This window comes from Athene noctua, chromosome 1 (genome assembly GCF_965140245.1).
Source record: "Athene noctua chromosome 1, bAthNoc1.hap1.1, whole genome shotgun sequence".
Taxonomy (NCBI): Eukaryota; Metazoa; Chordata; class Aves; order Strigiformes; family Strigidae; genus Athene; species Athene noctua.
The window spans coordinates 56,025,854-56,047,395 of NC_134037.1; the positions used below are offsets into that span (position 1 = coordinate 56,025,854).

A 21,542-nucleotide genomic window follows, 5' to 3' on the forward strand; every position below is an offset into this window, starting at 1 on the left:
TTATAGCCGTATAGGAATTTTTTAAAATGAGATTTATTTGCAGAGTAATTCAACTAGACTTTTTCAACTTTTGTGAACCAAAACAAAGTTTTGATGGTGTCATTGATCTACAGAGAGAAAAGAATGGCAGAGAGGAATGAGGAGGACCTGCAAACAAGGCCGTCAAGCCCAAGCACCCTGAATCTGGCCTAGACACAAGTTCAACCACAGCAAACAGAATTAAGTCAACGCAACTCTCATCCGTTTACTTTTCTCCAAACACAGTCTGTCCTTTCAGACAGCACGTTCTTTCTAATCACACTGTGGTGATACTTCTTGAGCAGGTACCTATCCAAATACCCATTTGGTTATGTTATCTGGAGGCAGACTGTACTGGTCTTAATGTTATTATCTATTTTGATTACCAAAGCTGTGAAGAAATGAAAAGGTATTTAGCTACCTCCGGGGTCTGGGGTTCTTAGCAGGTGTGTATGTGCAGTGTTGCTCACTTCATAGGGTTGCTTACACCCTGCAGGCACTTTGGTAAGAAAGCAGCGGTAGTGTCACTCTCCCCACCACGATCCGTCTCCCCAGCAGGGCCCTGGCGGCGCGGCACTGCCTGACCGACCGCCCTCGCCTTCGCCAGCCCCGACCCCGCTCTCGCCCTCCCGCCGCCCGCCCCACCACCTCCGCCTCGACAAAGCACCCTCCGCCCGCCTTCCGTGTGCGAGGGGGGCAGCTGCACTTCGGGTGGGCCCCGCAGGAGACCCCCCGTTTCCACGCCTCTTCCCGAGCAGAGGAAGCTTCGGCGGGAAACGTCGCTTTTTAAATCCGGGCGCTGAAACACGCCTCCGGCCAGCTGCCCTGCGCTCACTCCGCGTCACTGCCGCGGGTTTTGCCGCCAAGCTCCCCGGCCAGCGACTGCCCCTTCAGCGGGCAGCGGCCTGGGGTGCGGTGGGGAGGGCCCGTGTTGGCCCCGAGCTCCGGGCCCGGCCCCTGGGGCGTCACCAGAGCCCGCGCAGGTGAGGGCGGCCCCGCCGGGGCGGGAGATCCGCCCGCCCCGCCCCGCGCCGCAGGAAGCGCCGCCCGCCCCCCTTCCTCCTCCTCCTCCTCCTCCTCCTCCCGCCTCCCGGCGGTGGCGGCGCGGCGATGCAGCAGCAGCAGCACTCCTTCTCCCTGGCCGACTGCGACGCGGTGGGCTTCGACCTGGACCACACGCTCTGCCGGTACCAGCTCCCGCAGAGCGCGCGGGTGAGTGCGGGCCGCTGCGGGAGCCGCGGGCCGGGCCCCCCCCATCCCCCTGCTCTGCCCCGCCCCGCCCCGCTCGCCGCTGCCCGCCCAAGCGAGAGGCGAAGTGCCGGGGCGCGGGGAGCGCGGGGCTGGCCGGCCGGCTCACGTACCCGTGGAGGAACCCAAAAAAAGAAACCCAAGCGCGTGTCCCGCCGCCGCATCCCCGGCAGGCCTCTGCCCGAGCGAAGGGGACAGCCATGTCTTCTTCCGTGAAAATGGTGCTTCGTGAGTGCTTTCAGAGCTGCAGCGGCTCTGAGAAAAGGTAGAGCCTTCTCCCCCGCCCCTTCCCGCCATATCTGAAGGTCCTGCAGAGTTAGAAGCCCGCAGCACTTTGAGCAGGCGACCTTTGCAAACTTCCTGCTGCTTAAAATAAATCGTCGAGCTTAAAGGCACTCAGCATCTCTTCGTGCTGTTGTCCCTTACGGAGAGGAGCTACTCCCATGTGCTGTGCCTTCCCGCCCTTGGCCCTTTTTTTTTTTTTTCCTGACGGGCTCACTTTGAACTCCCTGATAATCTTTCATTGACTCGCCCTTTGCTGTTGATGTCGAGACTTCGCCACGGAGCTGTCTTCTGTCGTGGAAGCTCATGATGTTCCCCTCCCATTTTATTTGGCTCCATTCACCTACAGTACATTTTGCAGCGCGTGGTTCAGTGTGTCCTTGTGTTGAAAAATTGCATTGCTTCCCTTAGCTGCGAGTGACTTTTTGTAGAGGCATCTTCCTTACAAAAAGAGGGTTCAGCAGCAGCAAGTTATACAATGTATGTGTTCTTAAGTTCCTCCTGGAAACTGTACAACTCTAGGCATACCTTCCATGTTCTTTCTGTTATGCCATACACACACTACATCTTACACAGACGTGTTCTTACTGATAAGAATTTTGTCTGATGAAGGCAGACATTAGACAATTGATAACTAGAAGAATTTTAAGAAACAAAATAGAGCAAAAACCAAAAACATTTATTAAACTTGGTTCACTCATCATCTCTCACAGTACACAGAGGCAGACTGACACATGCCTATTGCGTGCCTCCTTATCTATTGGAAATAAAAAATATTTTAAAAGAGTGACAGGCACAGCTGAAGGTATAGTTAGTTCTTACTTAGACTAATATGAAGGTCTACACTTTCTCAGACGTTATTCATATTCATTCCAAGAGCAGCTTTTGTAATTAAAAACCAGAGGCCAGGGAACAGCTTTAATGAAAGAACCATGAGAAAAAGAGAGCAATTACTATTTTTGGATGGTTTTTAAGGACCTGGCAGCATATATGTAGGCCGTCTTGTACAATTTTACTAGTACATTATGTTAATAAGGCTCTGACTGTTGTTGTACCAGAATTTAACAGTGTTCTTTCTGGACTTGGTAACAAAATAGTAACAGTGTATGTAGTAGTTGGCTGTTTCCTTCAAAATATGCTCCTTTGAATACTTTTTAAATGTTCCCTAAGGGCGGTTGTTTGTTGGTTTGGAACCCACTTGTTAAGTCTTGGTAATTGTGACATTTAAAATTGAAAAACAGAACAAAAAATGATTGGGGAGATGGAAGTACTGACTAGTCTTAAGTACTTACCATCTTGGTTTCCCAACAGTCTTGAAGCACAGGGGCAATAAGGTGAACTTGGTTGTACAGGACACATTGCACCAGAACTGTTGTGTGAACATCTTGAGCTGTTTACCAGCTGTGACAGAAATATTCCCCTCGGGCACTATTCCCAGCAGCAGAGGCAGTGAGTGGGACAGTGCCCCTAGCTCCCTGGTTTGAGTTAGCTTAGAAGGCACTAACACTCGCATCTTGCTGCTTTTCAGGGAAGCAATGTCATTGGTCTCAATGCCATTAATGCTTTGGGGTTTTTTTTCATTCGTAGCTAATATATGATAGTTTTGCCCAGTATCTGGTAACAGAGAAGGGTTATGATGAAGACCTACTGACTCTAGCTCCAGACAGCTTAGATTTCTGGTGAGTATGTTGAAAATAACAGAAACTTTCTTCATAAATTCTTTTATGCTGTAACTTCTACAAAACTTAGAAAACAGCTTCTGTTATTAGGTGGTTGTAATGATTGTCAATCCCAATAGATAAATCCAAAATTTCATTTTAAATACTTGTTTGAAGAAGTATTTGTCATGAGATACTTCTAATATGGTATTTTGAAGAGACAACTGAGCATCCTAGCTTGCTTCTAGCTGTCTAGACACAAACCTTTCACTCTGACTTACTCTCTTATTTTATATATCTTCTTTGTCTTCTACCTTCGATTCAAATAAGGTAAATTCTGATGGCTACAGTAGCCGTCAGAATTTAGTAATTTTTATCTCAATAGATGTGGTTTTGTTTGTGTAAGGCAGAACAATATCAACAACCTTCTGAGGAACCAAGGAAAAGTGACATGCCAGCAGGTAGCCCTTGGGTGGCATGTTGGGCACAAAGCTGTGGCGCAGAAGGTTAAAATGCAAGTTCCTGTTCTAAGCTCAGTGGTCTCTCAGCAGGAGTTTGAACATAAATTTCTGATCTTCCAACTTTAATAGATTGTTACCTAGGCCACAGGGGTGAGGGCTTGAAGGCCAGGTGATCACTGAGGTTTGTAGGATAAACGTTTGGGTTTTTTTTTAATAATGCATGCATTACTGTGTAATAGTTTTGATCAGTTATTTTTACAATTCAGTATTTGACTGGACAGTTTCCAACAAGATCAATCTCAACTTTCATGACACAAGCAATGTGTCTGTATTTCTCATAGTTTGAGGCTTCTGATGCATGAAATCCTTTAAGATCTAGATATATCGGCCTTGGTCCCTTATTGGAGCTGTAAGTTCATTAACATGGGCCTGCAGGCCTGCAGTGCTGATATTGGTGCTACTCACCCAGGTGTCATTCGTGAAAGGCTGGGGTTTGCTTGCTGCCTTCATGGTATATCTTCTTTCCTTTGGGTACCTTATAATGGAGGATGAAGGTGACATTATTTTTTCAGTCTTGTTTATTCATTATTATTCTAGCCACTGAACTCTGAATTAATTTTTCAAACAGTCAAATCGAATGTAGATTCAATGATCTGGAAGGTACAGATTTACCAGGAGAGGTAGGAACTCCTGTCAAGTCGTACGCTCTCAGCCCTTCACCTTTTTAGTGCTGACTAGTGTGGCAATGCTTCTGCTTCACATGTTCCTTGGATACTCTGTTTCCTCATTTAGAATGATATTCTACCCCTCTCTCCCTTAATAATTGTTGTTATCAGTCTAGGAATAATAAGTAGGAGAGTTACCACCAAGAAAAAAATATATTTCTTTAATAAAAGTGGGGAAAATATCACATTTCTTTGTTTATATATTTGGACCTTAATTCTTCAACTTTATTTGTAGGAACAGTCACTGAACTTACTGAATAATGGAAATGGATTTATTTAGTAGGAATTTGCTACGTAAGTGAAATCCAGTCCTTACTGTAGTAATATACTTGCATATATAGGGCATTGTTCAAACATGGAAGTATTTGAAGGCTTATGACTTTGTTGGTTTTGTGTAGCATCATAGTATAGTTTCTGTTACTGTGTTTCAATGACATAACGCTCTGAAAGCGTTAATTGTTTGTTTCTTCCTTAAAATTATTCTTAGTTGCAAAGGATTGGTGTTGGACATTGAAGAAGGAAACTTTCTGAAACTTGCAGAAGATGGAACAGTTTTGAGGTAATACTGACAATAAGTTTATATTGTTAAACAAACACCAAAATTTTATCCTCTGTCTGAAAGCCATCTCTCAGTTTTACTGAATATTTAAAATACTAATTTCAGCATACATTAGTTTATTAGATGTAAAAGTTTAACTGCTCTTTCATAATATGGTGCTCAGTTTCTCTCAGTGTTACATATGTGGTCTTTTCGCAATATTTCCATGTTAGCTGCTAGTACAGAATATCTCGCTTTTAATTCACATCTAAGACTCCAAGGGCATACTGATCTTTAAAGTGAATTTACCTTCTCAGTGGTTACCAATGTACTCTTTGTCCAGTTCTGCTAAGATCCAGGGTAAGATTTTTCTTTGGATTGTGAGTAAACTGAGTTGGAGTCAGTGCTAATGACTAACACTAACAACGGGAGTGCTTTTATCTTTGTACCATAAGCATTCAAAATTCTGCAGGCCTACAACATCTAATTTAAGTAGCCTGAGGAAAGTTAAACACAGAAACTGACACATTTACTTTCAAAATCCTGGGTTTTTTTCCTCTTAAGAGCTGTATTTTGCCTTCGGTCATTATTTCAGTACATCATTAGTTCCTCTGTCCCTCCTTTTTTTTTTTTTTTTTTTTTAAACATAGAAGACTGCTATTTTGATTCTGATAAGTAAATACATCTGAAGTATATCAATCACTATCCTATTTCCCCCCCTTTTTTTTTTTAAATGAAAAACTGTGCAAGATAGACTTTTTTTTGGATAGCATGTGGGAGAAGGAGCTTGAAGGTGCTAGGGAAAAATCAGATTCATTGAAAGAAGGGAAGAAATACCTGTGAGTCTCTGCTGTGTATCCTGAAATTCATTTAGTGCCTTGAATTTTGGACTACTAAACGCAGAATTCAAGACTGGTGGGTATACCACATTAAAGGGAGGAGTAGCACAGGATTACTTCTCCTAGCATTACTTGCATTTGCTTCAAAACTGGAGTGTGCATTCTTTTGGGGCCCAATCAGATGGTCAAGCTAGTTGATTTTTAATTCCGAAAAAGGCTTGTGCATACTTCTGTGTTACACAGCTGCTTGCAAGGCTCAAACTAGCACTTTTCCATAGTTCTGCCCTGCATTCAGTGAATGTTACCAGGCTTCAGAATGATGTATAGGCTTTCTGCACTGTGTTTTATTGTGCAGTGTATATTGATAGTTTACGTATAGCGAGTGTCCTCACACAATTGAGAACATTCGAGCAATACAGAATGATTGTGTTAGCAGGTGAGGCACAGTAGTCATGCCCCCAGCCAACCAAACTTCTGTGTAGTAAGGCTTTTATCAAGGTCTGTAATGTATATGATAAAAGCTTAGGTCCTGGGAAACTTCTAAGTTATAAAGAGAGTTGCTTTTGATCAGCTTGCATGCACTTCAGTATTCAGTTGCAATACATTACTTTGCATAAGGAGTAGTTTGGCCATTTTTAACCTTTTTTTTTCCGAAATAATCCATCAAACAGGGCAAGTCATGGTACAAAGAGCATGACATCTGAAGAGCTTCTGGAGACATTTGGAAGGAGGGAGTGGAAACATTTTAATACGATCAGTGGAATGGTTTCCCGCTCAGGTAGCTATACTCTTTGAAATTATAGCTCTTTGAAATTGCTCTGACCCCTTCAGTGCCTCATACTGTTAGTTCTTACCACAAATATTTAAAAATACTTGAGCTGAGAATTACTGGAATAGGTAAATGTTTTGGGGGAGCGTTGGGCTTTTTTTTGTATTTTCAACTTCTAATACTAGAGTTCAACTTTAAATTTATATCACCAATGATGAGACAAATGAGCTGACATTATAAATGTGTTTTGGTTATACGAGATGGGCACATTGTTCCTTGATGAAGTAGACTGAGATTACCAGCCTATCATTTAGGACATACTTGGCAAATCTTAAATTTTTCTTAATTGTTGACTCATTACCATCAGTGCTGTTACTGGAGGCCTAGGTTCAGGTGCAAAGAACAGAGCAGGTCTGGAAACAAAGCTCCTTCTCCTGCAATTGAATGTTCTTGGTTTTAAGATGGGAGTCACTTTGAAGACACTATGCGTAGGTTTGCGTTCTGGCTCTGTGCTTCCTCTCCATTTTACTTTGATCTTGGCAATTGTGAGTAATACACATAAAGTGCTCAGTTAAGTTGCATTATCCTATGTAATGGAGATATTTTCCTTGAGATTTTGCTGACATAAACTTGTTTGTGATGCTTATTCTAAATTGCAGGTAATCTTTTGCAATAGGGTAGAAGAACAAGGTTTCTCTTGTTCATTGACAAATGTGCCTTTCTTATTCATTGAAAAGTGCACTTGATCTCTCTGATGAATATTAATCCCCGTTTTGCTGACCTGTTCTTTAATATACCTAAGAAACAGCACAGACAAGGTCATGAATACCAGAAATATCATTGTTCAAATATCACCATTTAAATAATTTCACTCCTATGAAAGAGTTGTTGAACATGACCTTAGTCTGGGGAGACATTTGTACCCACCTTATTTAGTTCTGATTTGGGGGCTCACATAATAACGTGGGCATGCTTCCCCTTGGGCTAAGGCCCTGTCTGCAGCATGTCTGTTCAAAGAACAAGGCTATGTGCAAGACCTGTCCAAATGTTTCTGACACAGCTTCTCAAATCCTTTGTGTTTCCACTGCTAGGGAAATAGATAATTTGGAAGAGTTGAGTGATGCTGTCCTGACTCTCAAAACTCATGGTTCTCCCCCATCTCCTCCACCTTAACTTTTAAAACCTTAAAATGTATTTTTAAAATTTCACCGCCTTGATATAGATGAACAACTTTCAGTTGCCAGTTATGAGAATCAGAAGTGGGAATAAAGGCTAACGAAGATTGGGAAGCAGATAATGCTTATTACCAGTAAAATCCAAATAGGAGCTTCTATTACCATTTAAATGAGATTTTTTTATTTGTGATTAAAGCAAACAATTCAGATTAAAAATGCAGACTTTTTTTTTTTTCCAGCTCAGTACTATTTGTATGATAATTATTTTGACCTGCCAGGAGCTCTCCTGTGTGCAAGGGTTGTGGACAGCTTAGATCAGGTAAGAACTGGATTGTTTGAAACTAAGTATTGCATTATCTTTCTCTTCCCCCACCACTCTTCTTGCATGCATTATTAAATGAATACAAATAGTATATTGAACAACATCAAGGTCTTCAGCTTTTTTCTTGTTTGGAATTTTTCACGTTGGACTTAAAATCCAAAGATAATTGTGAGCTACATGGCATGTTCAAAATAAATGTACTTCCACCAGAGGGCACAAATAACTAGGATACAAATAGAAATGCACTGTTTTTTCAAGTTTACTGTGATATGCAGAATATAGTTCTTAAAATCTCTTTTAATTGATGATATTTGAATTAAATCTAATGTAAATCTTCTGAATAACACGGTTTGCTAATTTGCAGGGTGTTAATGAGCTAATTCTATCCTTTTTTAAACTTGTTTTTGTCTTAAATACATTGATCTGTGTACACAGATGTAAATACACCTCTAGAATAGTTTCCCTTTTTTATTCTCTGCTAAACAATAGGTTAAATTCTCGAGGCAGAAAATACAAGTGCTTGAACTTTTTTCAGTGCTTTCTAGATACATAGAATGTCCCAAATCCTACTTTTGAAGTTTGATGCTAATTGATTTCATTGTGTTAAAGAAGGCTTGAATCTCCAACTTGTGTGCAGCTGAGGGTAGAAGAGGGTTCTTCTCATACACTAAGTAGGTTGGTGTCAAAAGAGTATTGATGTAATCCTCTGGCTAAAGGTACCAAAGCGGCGCAGCACTGAAAATTGCCAATACTAAACTCTGTCTACAGAGTGAAATTCAGAGCTGTGAGATGGGTATCTGGGATCCCTTTGGGTATCAGCTGACTTGATGCTTTAGCCTCCCCTCCAAAGTAGCATACCGAGTAGATTGCTGCCTAAGTCCAAGGGCTGCCTGAAGAGCTAGCTAAAGCTAGTTTATCAGGTAGCACTGAGGACAGGTGTGCCATAAACCTCTTAATTTTGTGCCTGATTAATCTCCTTCTAAACTGTTTGCGGTTTGGAACCCTGTCTCAGATGTAACACCTGTATTTGTATTACTTTATTCATATTTAATTTAGACTTGGCACAAATCACCGACTTATTGGGAGAGAAAGCATGTCATAGCATGTGTGTTATAAACTTTCATGTTCGGTTACTAGTTCACAAGCTGGAGCACTGACCCTGGGTCAGTGGCATCTTCCGCCAGAGAGAATTAAGCCCATGCTGTTTCTCCAGAGAGCTACCGAAGTGGGTCATGTACCCTCTTTATCAACTAGCAGTTCTTAAATATTTTACTGGGTGTTGGCCCAGTTTCAATGGGAGGATTACAGTAATTCCCTGGAAGGTTAACATCAGCCAGATGAGAAAGATACAAGGCAGGAGATAGTAGACATCTTCAGCACCCATGCCTGCTAAATGTTGCATCCTAAGGGTTAGAAACCATCACATTCTCTTCTACATTTCTATAAGGAAGTGGAGGCTTCTGTTTCCTGTTCTGGGAGCCTGTTTAGTAAGGGCTGCTTTCTTAATGTTTCCAGACAACATTATAGGATAAGGAAAGCTTTCTATTGGAAACGTATGGATGAAGTGCTAGGTTTGGCTTCAAAATGGATTTAAGCATGAGTTAGATGCTGGGTGGCTCTACACTGGTAAAAATGAGTCTGCTTTTGCTGTATCCAGAGCCAGAACTCATATATTTTCAAAGCAGAGGAGCTTCTTGGTGTTTTGGATCTTCGCATTGAAGAGCTACACAAAATACTGCTTTGTTTGATAATTCATCTAATGAAATCACATTTGATAATCACACCAAAATCATGGTGGACTGCATAGGCATGCAGAGTTTTCTCTCTGCTTTCTGGGAATCAGTCTGGTTTCTTATGCATCTCATGCAATGGCTGTAGATTTGCAAGAAGTTAGTTTGCAGATATTTCAGTCTTCTCTGAGGTCAAATGCTTTGAAGGAAGTGTACCTACTTTTGAAGTAGTATGCATCTGTCCTCAAAACAGAGCTCTGAGTAGCTGTTAGTACATTGCACTGATTTATTTTTAAAAGAAAAAAAACAAACAAACAAAAAAACCCTGAACTAAGGAGCAAGTCAGCCATGTGGATTATGAGGGGAGCGGACAGTTGAATCCGTGTCTTAAGGTTAGTGCTAGTGTCATTGCCACTAGACAGATAGGTGCTCCCCAGCATCCCTGAAACATGGCTTTGAATAATGACCTTGGTTAGCAGCTAACTGAAGTAATTTGACATATATGAAACCTTTTCTTTTCGCTTTTTAGGTATATCTGTGGTAGTTTGCTATAGGAATGGATTAAAAATAAATGTGAGTCACAGCACTATATCTTTCCTGCTCTTAACCTGTAGAGCTGGTGGATGATAAGCAGACTACCATAGTGCTTGTCAGTCGTGCACAAAAGGACCTGTTTGTGTGACTTGCTGGTTGTGAAATTAAGGGCGGACTGTTCCTCTAGAAGCCTCCGTAGCAGATTAGTCATGAAATAGCAGTTTACTTCAGTGCATATAAACTACATGTTTTTGACTAGCAATGTTAAGGTGGGGTGGTTTTTTTTTTTGTTTCTGAATGTTTCCCTCTCTAGAAAATGCTTTATGCTTACAAACTGGGTCATTATTCAGGTATCAGTTCAGTGGTCAGAATACAGAGAGCGGCAATGTTGTAAAACCTGTTATCAATTGCCTTGAAATTTATCCTAATATAGGTGTGGAAAGCTTGTAAAAAAACATTACAAAGATACTTCTCATGGTGTACAAACTCAGAGGCTATACCACCTGCTTTACTGCTGCTGCGTTATCTTATAACTCTGAGCACCTCTTGCAGGCTCTGTAGCTAATCCTCTGCTCTGTAATATTGGCTGGCTATGTAATTGCATCTATTTAATTCAGCACTCATGAAATTTGTGACATTTGAGAGTGCTGTGAGTCTCAGCTGATTGAGAAGCTTCTCTTCTTCCTTGGTGAGATGCTGGAAGAGTGGCTGAGGTCAGCTGGAGCTCTTCTGTGTCTGGGCAGCTTTCTAGGAACATCAAGAGGCTGTTCACAAGCACAGATCGTATTTGCCTGTCCTTCTGCCAGAGCTGGGGTTTGGCAGTCCTCAGAGTACAATGCAATGCAGTGCTGCTCAGCCTGTCTTCTGTATGAATGTTTTATATGATGTTTGGGGTGGAGTTGTTGGCACAAGGGCATTATCTAAATTATAGTGAAGGGTTCTTCCACCTTTGAGGGTGGAAGGTCATCTAAGTGCCAGGATGTAGATAATGTCAACCTGCTAATTAAGTATAGTATCTGCAGCTCTAGGCACTTTTTTTCCCAAATGTCAATGGAATGGCTCATTTAGTAAGTTGTTATTCTGTCTAATGCTCCCCCTTGCTATAACGTTTTGGAGTTCCTCACAAATACGAATACTTTCTCCTTTCCCCTTCCTCCTCCCACCCCCACCATAAGCTTCTGAAGTAGGGAGATAACTTGTCTGCGATTACCCAAAGTTAAGCTGGGTACTACTGAGTCCTGATGTCCTGAACTCCACTAAGACTGTTTTATTCCAGATACTTTTGTTTATTAATGGCTTTTCTGTCACTGTTTCAATATGAAAGCTCAAAAATGCTGATGCTTGACATAATGACTAGGTTCCTTTTGACTCTTACAGCATGATGGTCAGAAAAAATATGACTTCTGGAAGGACATGGTGGCTGCTATCCAGCATAATTATAAAATAACAGCTTTTAAAGGTAAGTGGGTTCACTGGAAACCGACGTGTAGTAGCTGAAAATATTACATGTGCTTGCCAGAGAAAATACATTTGCAAGTATACTGTAGGCTACTCAACACAGCTTTTACTTTTCAAGCCTACAAATAATTTTATAGTAGACACATGTTTATCCTGGAATAGAACATATTTGTCATTACTATTTCTATTTCATTTAGCTAAAACTTTTGCTGTCTTTAATAACACGTGATGTGCTACTTCACTGAATTTAGAGGAAGAATGATTTCTTACCATAATTGGTATGGTAATGTGGACATTCTGTATCTATTTTGGTGCTGTTCCTTATGTTCTTGTAATCATAACTAAAATCAGAAATGCATTGTGAAAAAAAAAAAAAAAAAAAGTACTAACTAATATTTGATTATTTTCTTTAGCGCTCTAGTTTTGATTGGAATTCCTCATGTAGTATTGACACAGTAGGGAGGAGATTGTTATTTTATTATAAAGTTAATAAAAATTGCAGAGGATTCTTTTTTAACAATAGCCTTTCTCCACCCAAAGCCAATTTTATAATACGGTAATATAAGTTAGAATTGGAAAGCATCTTAGATGCCCTTCAGCTAGAAATTAATTTCATTCTTTCACAGACTTAACTTCTGAGTTTCTATTAGGCATATAAAATAAGTTGATAATAAACGCTAACGGTTTTGTGTGTGCACACAGTTAATTGAAATTATTTTAAACTATTTTTTGGTAGAAAGATTATATGCAGCTCAGTTCAGAATTCTGTATCATTTTGCTGACAGTATTTTCCAATAGAATTACCTCTGTTAAGGCAGTGTTCATTTGGCATGGATGCAGTTTGGACTCTCTTAAAACTTACCTTTAGCTCTACTATTTTCTGTATTCCTTTCAAATGTAATTGACAGAATTGTCTGAGAGGTTCCAAACAGAAATAGAAGTTGATGTCAGGATGCATATTGTAAAAGAGAAGACACTCCTGAAATGTTTTGGTGGTTGTTCTTGTGTTTCCACTGGAGCTTGGAGTGTGACTGGTAGTTAAGAATTCCCCTAGGCACTCATTCATAAGTTGAGTAAATTTATCATTTTTTTTCTGCTGACATTAAATGAACCCTAATCAACTATAACTATTTTAACAAAAATCTTTTTTCAGATCGTGAAAGCTCTTTGTTTTAAAAGGTGTGGATCATGCAGTATTTGGCAAAAAGAATAATTTTTAAAAGTGTTCTTTGGAAATTAATTAGATCAAACAAAAATTAAAGTCTGATCCTTGAACTCATATAAATAATTGCTTGGTTTTATTTATATATGAGTGTCTGCTGGTGCATACGTGTGTAAGTTCATGCATATACCTACCTATCAGGTATATATTTTTATATATAAGCATGGAATCTGCAAACAAACAGATGTGTGATACAGTTAATCCTTTCTAACTCATATCAGAATTGGTACCTAATTTAATACACCTCATTCTCTGTTATAAAAGTCATGAGGCACATGCACAACAGCATTGAAAATATAACAAAACATAGTAACTGGTAGGCATGAGTTATATTGGATAAAGCTCTGTAAAATCAGAAGTGAAACAGTGTAGATTGTATACACTACTTAAATATTTTAATACACAGGGGTGCTACACTCTGTTGTGCATCACTTTGAAAGGCTTCATAGTGGTCTTATTTACCTTTTAATAACATGGTCCAGTAGATAAAGCACTGAACAGGGAGTCAGAAGAAGCAGAGGTGGTATCTTCCTGTATCACTTAACTGTGATATTCCCATGGTTTATCTCTTTTTTTCTTCAGGTCCCTCTGTGAAATGAGAATAATGGTACTAATCTTCTGTCACAAGTTTGTGCCAAAGAGGTTTTTGGTTTGTTTTTTTTTTTATCTCGGTTGCAAGCTTACTAGACCTTCCTGAGGAAACTCCTAAACCTGGCTCCAGCCCAACATCTACATACCAGGAAGCCCCACCATCTTTCTTAGCCCAGAGCCTGGCCTGAAAACCACAGCCTCTTGACTTAACTCCATGCCCTCTATGCCTTGTAGAGGGTTTAACCCTTCAGAGAAAAGCAGTGGTCATTAACAGTTAGTCAAGGTAAAATTTCAAAAGCACACTTATTAAGTGGTCAGTAGAGGAGACACAAAGTTCCTAAGAAATGCTGTCTTGGTAGTGCCATTGTCAGTGATGGAGCAGAACGACTGACTGTTTTAATTTTTGAAATCCATTAAGTGTTTGTAGTTCACTTTGGTTTGTCAGTATGCCCTTGTTTCTCTATGTCCCTTCTCTTTTTCACATGATTTCTTTGATCATAATCAGGTGTCTGGTGGATTTTGCCTTTCATTGTCTTAGCTATGGTAATTGCCTTAGATAATTGCTCTATGATATTGTTTTTGGATGGTTCTTTCAGGTAGGCATGATTGTTCTGACTCAGCTTAATGAAGAGTATTAACCCACTTGTCTACTTGTAAAGAAGTGAAAAACTGACCCTTGCAGATGAAAAGAGGCTTCCAGAATGATGATCTTGTATTATTCAGACCTTCCTTTGTGAAGAATGACTAAAAAAAAAAAAAAAGGGAGAATCTATTAAACAATACAGTCAGAAGAGCATGATGTCAGATAGCAATAAGCACAAATAGTCGTATTTGCAAAATGGTAATTTCTTACCTGCCAGAATGCCCTCTGCAATTGTTATCCAAGTTGAGCATTAAATTACTTGAGAATCCTTTCTGCAAATCTTTAACTTATTACTGGACTATTTTGCAACTTCAAGGTGATTAATATTACTTCGTATGTGTTTCATTTAGTGTATGTTCTATAGGAGTTAGTCAAGAGCATTTTTAAAGGAAACGTTACGTGGCAATGTATTTTACCCCCTATGAATATAGGGACAGAGGTCCACAAGACATTATGGAAACAACATTTTGTCTTCAAAGGAGTAATGAGGGCTTGAAGTACTGTATAATTATTTCCATGTGAGAAATTTCAGATCTAGTGATTTTTTTGACAGAAAAATCAGTAGTTTTTGCAGGACAAAGTTGCCTCATACAACATCTTAAAGCAGAATTTTGTAAAATTTCTCTTAAGGGCTACTTTCTCTCTCTTGCATGGTTGTGTTTCCCTGTAATTTCCCTGATACTTCCAAAAACCATAGCATTGGTGGTTATATAGTGCAAATGATATATTTGTAATATTTTCAATCAGTTCATAAAATTATATTTCATTCTGGAAGTAAAAAGGTCATGGCTAATGTGGCAGCAGAGACTTCATAAATTCAAGGAACAAAGATTTTAAAGGACAAAACCTGACTTAATGTGAGTGAATGATAAGGATTAGTGAACTGTGCTTTTAAGAATATTTTCTGGGCTCAGTGCCTTGTGCAGAGACTAGTTAATTGGAATCACAGGACAGTAATGTACTGCTGAGCACCAAGCATCTCCAACAATTTTAAACATGTGCTTTGGCATACATTTCATATGTAAAGCAATTAACCAGAAACTTTACAACTATTGAGCAGTATTTTCCAGTTCCTGTACCCAGTCCCTCTATTTGTTTCTGAAACAAAAGTGCCAGATTGTTTGAATGTATGGGCAGCAGCACATGCTGTGTTTAAATACTGGAAAGTGCTGTTGAACTAATGCAAGTGACTGCATAGGAAAACATTTTCAGTGCAAAAAAGAGATAATTATTAAGAGATCTGTAATTAATGTTAATTAATTCCTAAAACAGGAAGAAAGTGGGAATAGACAATTCAGACTCAAGTGTCATGAGTTTTGTTTTGGCTTGAAAGAAAAGTATCACAGGATTGCTACTTACAAATTGGTGGTACTGTCACTGTATTATTTCCGTACAAACGTTTGTGTGCAGTGTTTATGACAGTAGTACCAATTTGCTTGCCTAGGTCTACTTGGCTGCTAAAATAAGCAGATCTCACGTTACACTCTCTGCTTAAGCATTTATTATTTTACCGAAGTATAGCCTAAAACCACAAGCTTCCTTATCCAGCAGCACTTAATAAGGAGAGAAAAAACAATTCTGCGAAGTTCTTGGTAGCTCTTTACAGTTTTCAAAATATTATATAGTTTTGCTAATGATGAATCAACCTAAAGGTGTCCTCGCTTTTTTTATTAATCCCAGTGTATTATCAAGTACTCAAATTGCTGTTTATGTATACAACATAAGCAGATTCTGCTTTCATGAACAAATGGTAATATCACAAAACTTTTAAACATAGGCCTATGTACTTTTAGTGCAAGTGATTAAAAACTTCTGTTTAAAAAAAGAAGCTAAAAATAATCATTTAAGAGTTGATAAGATCTTGATGTATAAGATAGTTTTAGAGCACATGAATGGTAAATGTAATTGGAAAAAAATGTGTGATAAAACTATTATAGTTTCATAATTTATAAGCACCATTAACTTTTCATAGTGCCATAACAGATTAATGTCTAATGTTTGTAAGACATGAGAGTATGTAGGTATGGTAAATATGATTATATCTACTGATTAATTACTGTCATCTGATAAATTCACTATATACGTAAAACATATTCCCTACTTTGTTTTGTTTTGTGGGAATGAACTGTTCAGAGAAAATCAGTGCCAAAGTTGTCTCCAATATTGGGTTGGTAAAGCTGTTAGGATTTTGTGAGCATCTGCATGTTCACAAGATATGTTCTTAATGTTTGGATCTGGTGATAGTTGTTTTACGGTACTCTGAACATTATAGTTTTACAGAATATTAGGAGCTTAAAAAATATTGAATTAGTTTGGTGCTGCAAATTAAAAAATGTGCGTCAAACAAAGCTAAGTGGATTTCTAGGCTTCAAATGTGCTTACTTTTTCATATTGTGCAAGTCTTGGATCTTCTGTAACAGGTAGTTATTTGTAAATCTACTTTTCTCCAAGGTAGTTATTAATTAATAAGAAAAGCGGAACTAAATTAAAACATTGACATGGTATACACTGCATTAGAGTTATTTTCGTGATGCCTGTTTGATAGTTTAAAGATGAAGCTGGCAGATAGCAAAATGTTCCTGTAGTATATTATCCAGCTGTTGTGATGACTATGGTGTATCTGAGACTGTTTATTTTGAATAATACCTTCAGTTAATTCAAGTATAGTAAAGTATGATTTAGAGTCTGAATTGACTACTTTGTGTTATGAGAAGTGATATAAATTTTTATTTTCTTAAAAAAAAAAAAAGAGGCTGGTGCATTACATTAATTCATAAAATTTTAATGTTGCATTCAGTTGGACAATTGATCATCATTTGAAACATTTCTTACAACAATTCTCTAAAAACATACAATATTATTCTACTAGGTTTGAACCAATCTCTTCTACCTTCTCACTCCCTCCTCCATTTCAGTTGCAAAATTGAAGTTGCATGACCTGTTAATGACAAATCAGATCAGCACCCAGTTAAAATGGTCTGAAGGAGGGAGCGTCAGGACAGTGTAAGTTGAATGTTGTTAGATACGAGCAAAGAGGAAACCTGAGAAAGAAGAGTGAACGTAGTCAGAGGAATAGAGACCATTAGATTCTGAATTGGGCAGTTGGAGCCATACTTGATCGTTCTCCATGAGATCGATGACAGCACTGCCAGAAGCCTGGTCAAGGTATCCTTTCTTATATTCGTCATAGGTGTACATGAGTGGGGAACCATTTTTGTAGAGTGCAACCCAAACATTTGTTCCTTTTGCATGTACATGGTAGGAGAAATAGTACAGTCCAGGGATCCTGCAGGTGAAGATTCCTGTTCTGGGGTCATAGTGTTGTTGCCTGTTGTACAAGATTTTATCAAATTTGATGGGTACTGTTGCTGCAGGGTAGGCTTTTGAGAGGATGACACTGAAAGCAGACACTGGCATCCCTGTAAGAGCTTGGTTTACTCCTCCTTTTATGAAAGACATTCCCGATAGCTCCCGAGACTCTCCTGCTTTAACATAGCTTTCAGGCATCTGTGGGACTACAGCTTGGCCGGGGGGACCAGGAGGACCTGGGGGGCCTGGCAAACCAGGCTCTCCATTGTTGCCTTTAGGCCCCGGGGGTCCAGGCGGTCCCATGGGTCCGCTTAAGCCTTTAGTAGAAATACCTGCCGGGCCTGGGAGTCCGGGGGCTCCTGGCTCACCTTTCGCACCGGGGGCTCCTGGTAGGCCAGGGGGGCCAATGGGGCCTCTGATCCCAGGTATTCCCGAAGGCCCTCGGGGGCCTGGCTCGCCATTGATCCCTGGCACTCCCTTAACTCCTTGCGGACCTACTGGACCGGGCAGGCCAGGTAGCCCAGCATGGCCAGTGTCACCTTTTGGACCTGGGAAACCTGGGTGTCCCTTAGGACCAGCAAGACCCTGCTCACCCGGGTATCCTGGTTTCCCTTCTAATCCTGGTAGACCTCGTTCACCCTTGGCCCCTGGGAGTCCCGGGAGGCCTGCAGGACCCGTGTCGCCTTTGGGCCCAGGTAGGCCATTCTCACCAGGTAAGCCTTTGAGTCCTTGAGGGCCCATGTTCCCTGGTGGCCCAGCAGGCCCTGGTTCTCCTGGCACACCAGCTGGGCCTTGGTCTCCTTTAGGTCCTGGAAGGCCAGGAGGACCTTCAGGCCCCCTGTGTCCCTTCATCCCTGGCAATCCTGGCTTTCCAAATCCTGGAAGACCTGGGGATCCAGGCAAGCCTGCAGGTCCAGGGTGTCCCTTCGCTCCGGGGATGCCTGCTGCTCCTGGTGGTCCCATTGGCCCAGGCTTGCCAATGCCAGCTTCTCCGGGCTCTCCTGGGGGACCCTGGGGACCTGGGATACCAGCTGTTCCAGGTGCACCTGGTAAACCTCTGTCACCTTTCATCCCTGGCTGACCTGGAAGACCATTTTCGCCAGGCTTCCCTACCCCAGCAGGACCAGGGAGGCCCCGGGGTCCCTGTGGGCCTGGAAGACCCCTGCTACCTGGGCGGCCTGGAACGCCAAATCCATTTTCTCCTTTTGGTCCATTTATACCAGGGATACCTGGTTCTCCTTTCTCCCCAGGGAGGCCCCTCGGTCCTTGAGCTCCTGGAGGGCCTTGTGGTCCTGGTTTGCCAGGAACAGACAGTCCTGCAGGACCAGGAGTGCCGGGGGGTCCTTGTGGACCTCTTGCTCCTGGGAGCCCAACAGGTCCAGCTTCTCCTTTCTCACCATTTAGTCCTCTGTCTCCTGGCTTTCCTGGTAGACCTGGCATGCCTGGCTTTCCAACCGCAGAAAATCCAGGTGGTCCTGGGGGACCAGGGGGGCCTTGGGGGCCAGGACTTCCAAACCCTGGCTTTCCTGCAGGACCTGGTTGTCCTCTTGGTCCAATGGGACCTGGGGGACCAGGGGGTCCTTGTTCACCCCTTATCTGCACACCTGTGAGAGAGAGAAAAACAGGTCAACCAGGGCAGATGTAACAGATTTGCAGACTTGTAGCATGGTGGTGAAATGTGTGAAGGGTTAACTTAACTTGAACCTCATAGAAGTCAAGTTTCTAATACTGTGTTTGGTTACTGAGAACCTGACTTTCAGAGCAAAAGTGTCTCAGAGCTTTTACAAGTAACAAGTGCAAATTTGATGGAGTTGTGTTGTGAGCTATAAGGCCACTAGAATTTTATTTGGCTTCAATATATTTAGAGTCATCAGAGTTTAAAAGATGCTGTGCAAGTAGATGCAAGCTGTTGACGAAGGGGAAAAAAAACAAGGTAAACAATTTAGTGAGTCATCAGACTTACATCTTGATGATGAATGAAACTGGAGAAAGCTTCCTGCTTTTCTGTGAGATTTTTGTCTTTTTCTCTCTTGCTTTCAAAAGAGATCTCTGTTTTTTTTTGTAAACATGTGAATGTTATATTTTAAAATACTGTCTTAAAGATTTTTGTTCATCATAAAAATTTTACATGGTGGCAAGATCACAACTGATAATTCATCTTACTGCAGTCAGAATTCTGTCACTGTTTTGGTTTTTTTATAATACTTCATTTTCTTAGTTATAAAAACAGCAGGTGGAGCCACTTAACCAAATGTCACAAATCGAGATCTAAACAAACAAGCTTACTGTTTAGTTTTCTGTGCGCTTTGAGAGCTTGCAGCTTCATGTTGGAATTAGGATGCTGATTTGTGGGACGTTATAGACAAGATTAACATGGATATTGGGAGACTGCTTCAGTGGTTTGCAGCAACTGGCAGCATTATATGATTCATCATTTAGATGATGAATATTAATTTAAGAAATCATTTTAAAAATAAAAACAGGGATTTAGAAAGAACCTGAATTTTGTTTCTTATGATGCTAACATATTCTGTTTGATGCTTTTATAGAAATGATTGATAATTGATCAGCAACTGGATCAGCTAAAATGCACGTTTTGGTCTCTTACAAAGAGAGCAGTTTGTATGTGTGTGTATATATGAAAGTTTATGCACTGACTCTTCTACTGTCTCTTACATAATAAATTTCTTTTTCCAATCTGTGGTTAGTCTTGATGAACCAAAAATGAGAAGGAGGAAGAAAACTGTTCTTGTACACACTGTATTTTTTTAAAAAAAGAGATGTGCATATGAAATACACTTGATTTTGGTTTGAAACTGATCTGCAAGGTAGCTTTCTTCCTATATTGCCAGGGAAATTCTTCTTATCTACCAAGTGTAGAGAGTGCATTTTCCTTTTTGCTGATGTATGAAATCAGCACAAATGTGTATCTCATGACTTTGCACACCTTCCTATCTCATCTTCCTTAAAGCAAATGAAAGGTTGTTAAATGTCTATGATTTATTGACAAACTCTAAAATGTAAACACACATCCTTCTCAGCTGCAAAGGAGATTGGAATCTGTGAGTAACAGTCATAAGTCTAGTAAGTTTTGGTTATCTTACTTATATTGTTGGATTTCTTACTGCTGAACTCCCAGATTCGGTAGGGTGCAATTATAGATTGGTTTTCTTGTTATATAGGTTACATAAGATATGGCAAATTTTAAGAACTACATCCTATGAAAAAAATAATCTGGAAAAGGCTTAAGCCTGTCAGAATTAACATACCCTGCAGTAGAAGTGACATGTAAATGTTCTTTTCATGTGACACATTTTCTTCACCATAGATGAGAGAGCTGCTATCAGAGAAAACAGCTTACTCAGCTGGAGGGCTTGGAATTTATTACATAGGTTCTATCTATGGATAGAACTCCAAAACCTATCTGATCACATCAGAGAACACAGGCAGGTCAGATCAAGGCCTTAATACAAATACCTAAACAGGTGCCTAAGCTAATGCTGTTTCAGTTGTAAAGCATTAGGGGAAAATGCTTTTTCTCTAATTATTGTCTCTAATACAAACCCAAGTATTTATGTGGGTACTTTGGCAGGAGACAAAAGTGACCCCAGCCAGGTCTACTTTTTCATAACAATAACTCAAGTAACTATGTCCAGGCCTACCAACTGTATTTTGTTCTTCAGCAGTGAGAGTGAGTTTAATTTCTACAGAGGAGGGCAACATTCATTTTGTTCAGCTGTGTTTAAGTAACATGCAGTTACTGCACTTGATATTTTATTTTTTTTTCTTTTTGGTGGCAAATTGCATCAGACTTAGCTTCAAAGTGCTTCTCCTGCTTTTTACCATGTTTTAGATGCATCTTTCTATCGGTCCTAGGTTCACCAGGTGGTAGGTGCTGCCTTTTTTGCGTAAGATGCTAAGGGCTTTGTCAGTGTTCATGTTATAGAGATTTTCTGTGAGGACCTATGTTGTTTAAAAGTTGTGCTGCTTTTAGATTAAAACGTCTGTTAATTGTGCTGT

The 21,542-nt window shown here is 40.4% G+C and overlaps 2 protein-coding genes across 4 annotated transcripts in view; one reads left to right on the forward strand and one right to left on the reverse strand.

Annotated features, from left to right (window-relative positions):
• The first annotated feature begins 1,095 nt into the window (after positions 1–1,095).
• Positions 1,096–21,542, forward strand: part of NT5DC1 (5'-nucleotidase domain containing 1) — a 155,577-nt gene continuing 135,130 nt past the window's right edge. Inside the window, exons 1-7 of one of the 2 annotated variants that reach the window (XM_074896185.1) lie at positions 1,096–1,230; positions 3,136–3,227; positions 4,880–4,951; positions 6,441–6,547; positions 7,953–8,032; positions 8,944–8,946; positions 11,677–11,758. In XM_074896185.1, coding sequence (XP_074752286.1) covers positions 1,129–1,230; positions 3,136–3,227; positions 4,880–4,951; positions 6,441–6,547; positions 7,953–8,032; positions 8,944–8,946; positions 11,677–11,758 — 538 coding nt within the window. In that variant the 5' untranslated portion in view covers positions 1,096–1,128. The remainder of the gene's footprint in view (positions 1,231–3,135; positions 3,228–4,879; positions 4,952–6,440; positions 6,548–7,952; positions 8,033–8,943; positions 8,947–11,676; positions 11,759–21,542) is intronic. The other variant, XM_074896183.1, reaches the window with a different exon arrangement.
• The window catches only part of COL10A1 (collagen type X alpha 1 chain), a 41,713-nt gene continuing 37,386 nt past the window's right edge, over positions 17,216–21,542 (reverse strand). For both annotated transcript variants that reach the window (XM_074923541.1, XM_074923550.1), the window contains one exon: positions 17,216–19,126. In XM_074923541.1, the coding sequence (XP_074779642.1) occupies positions 17,232–19,126 (1,895 nt within the window). In that variant the 3' untranslated portion in view covers positions 17,216–17,231. The remainder of the gene's footprint in view (positions 19,127–21,542) is intronic.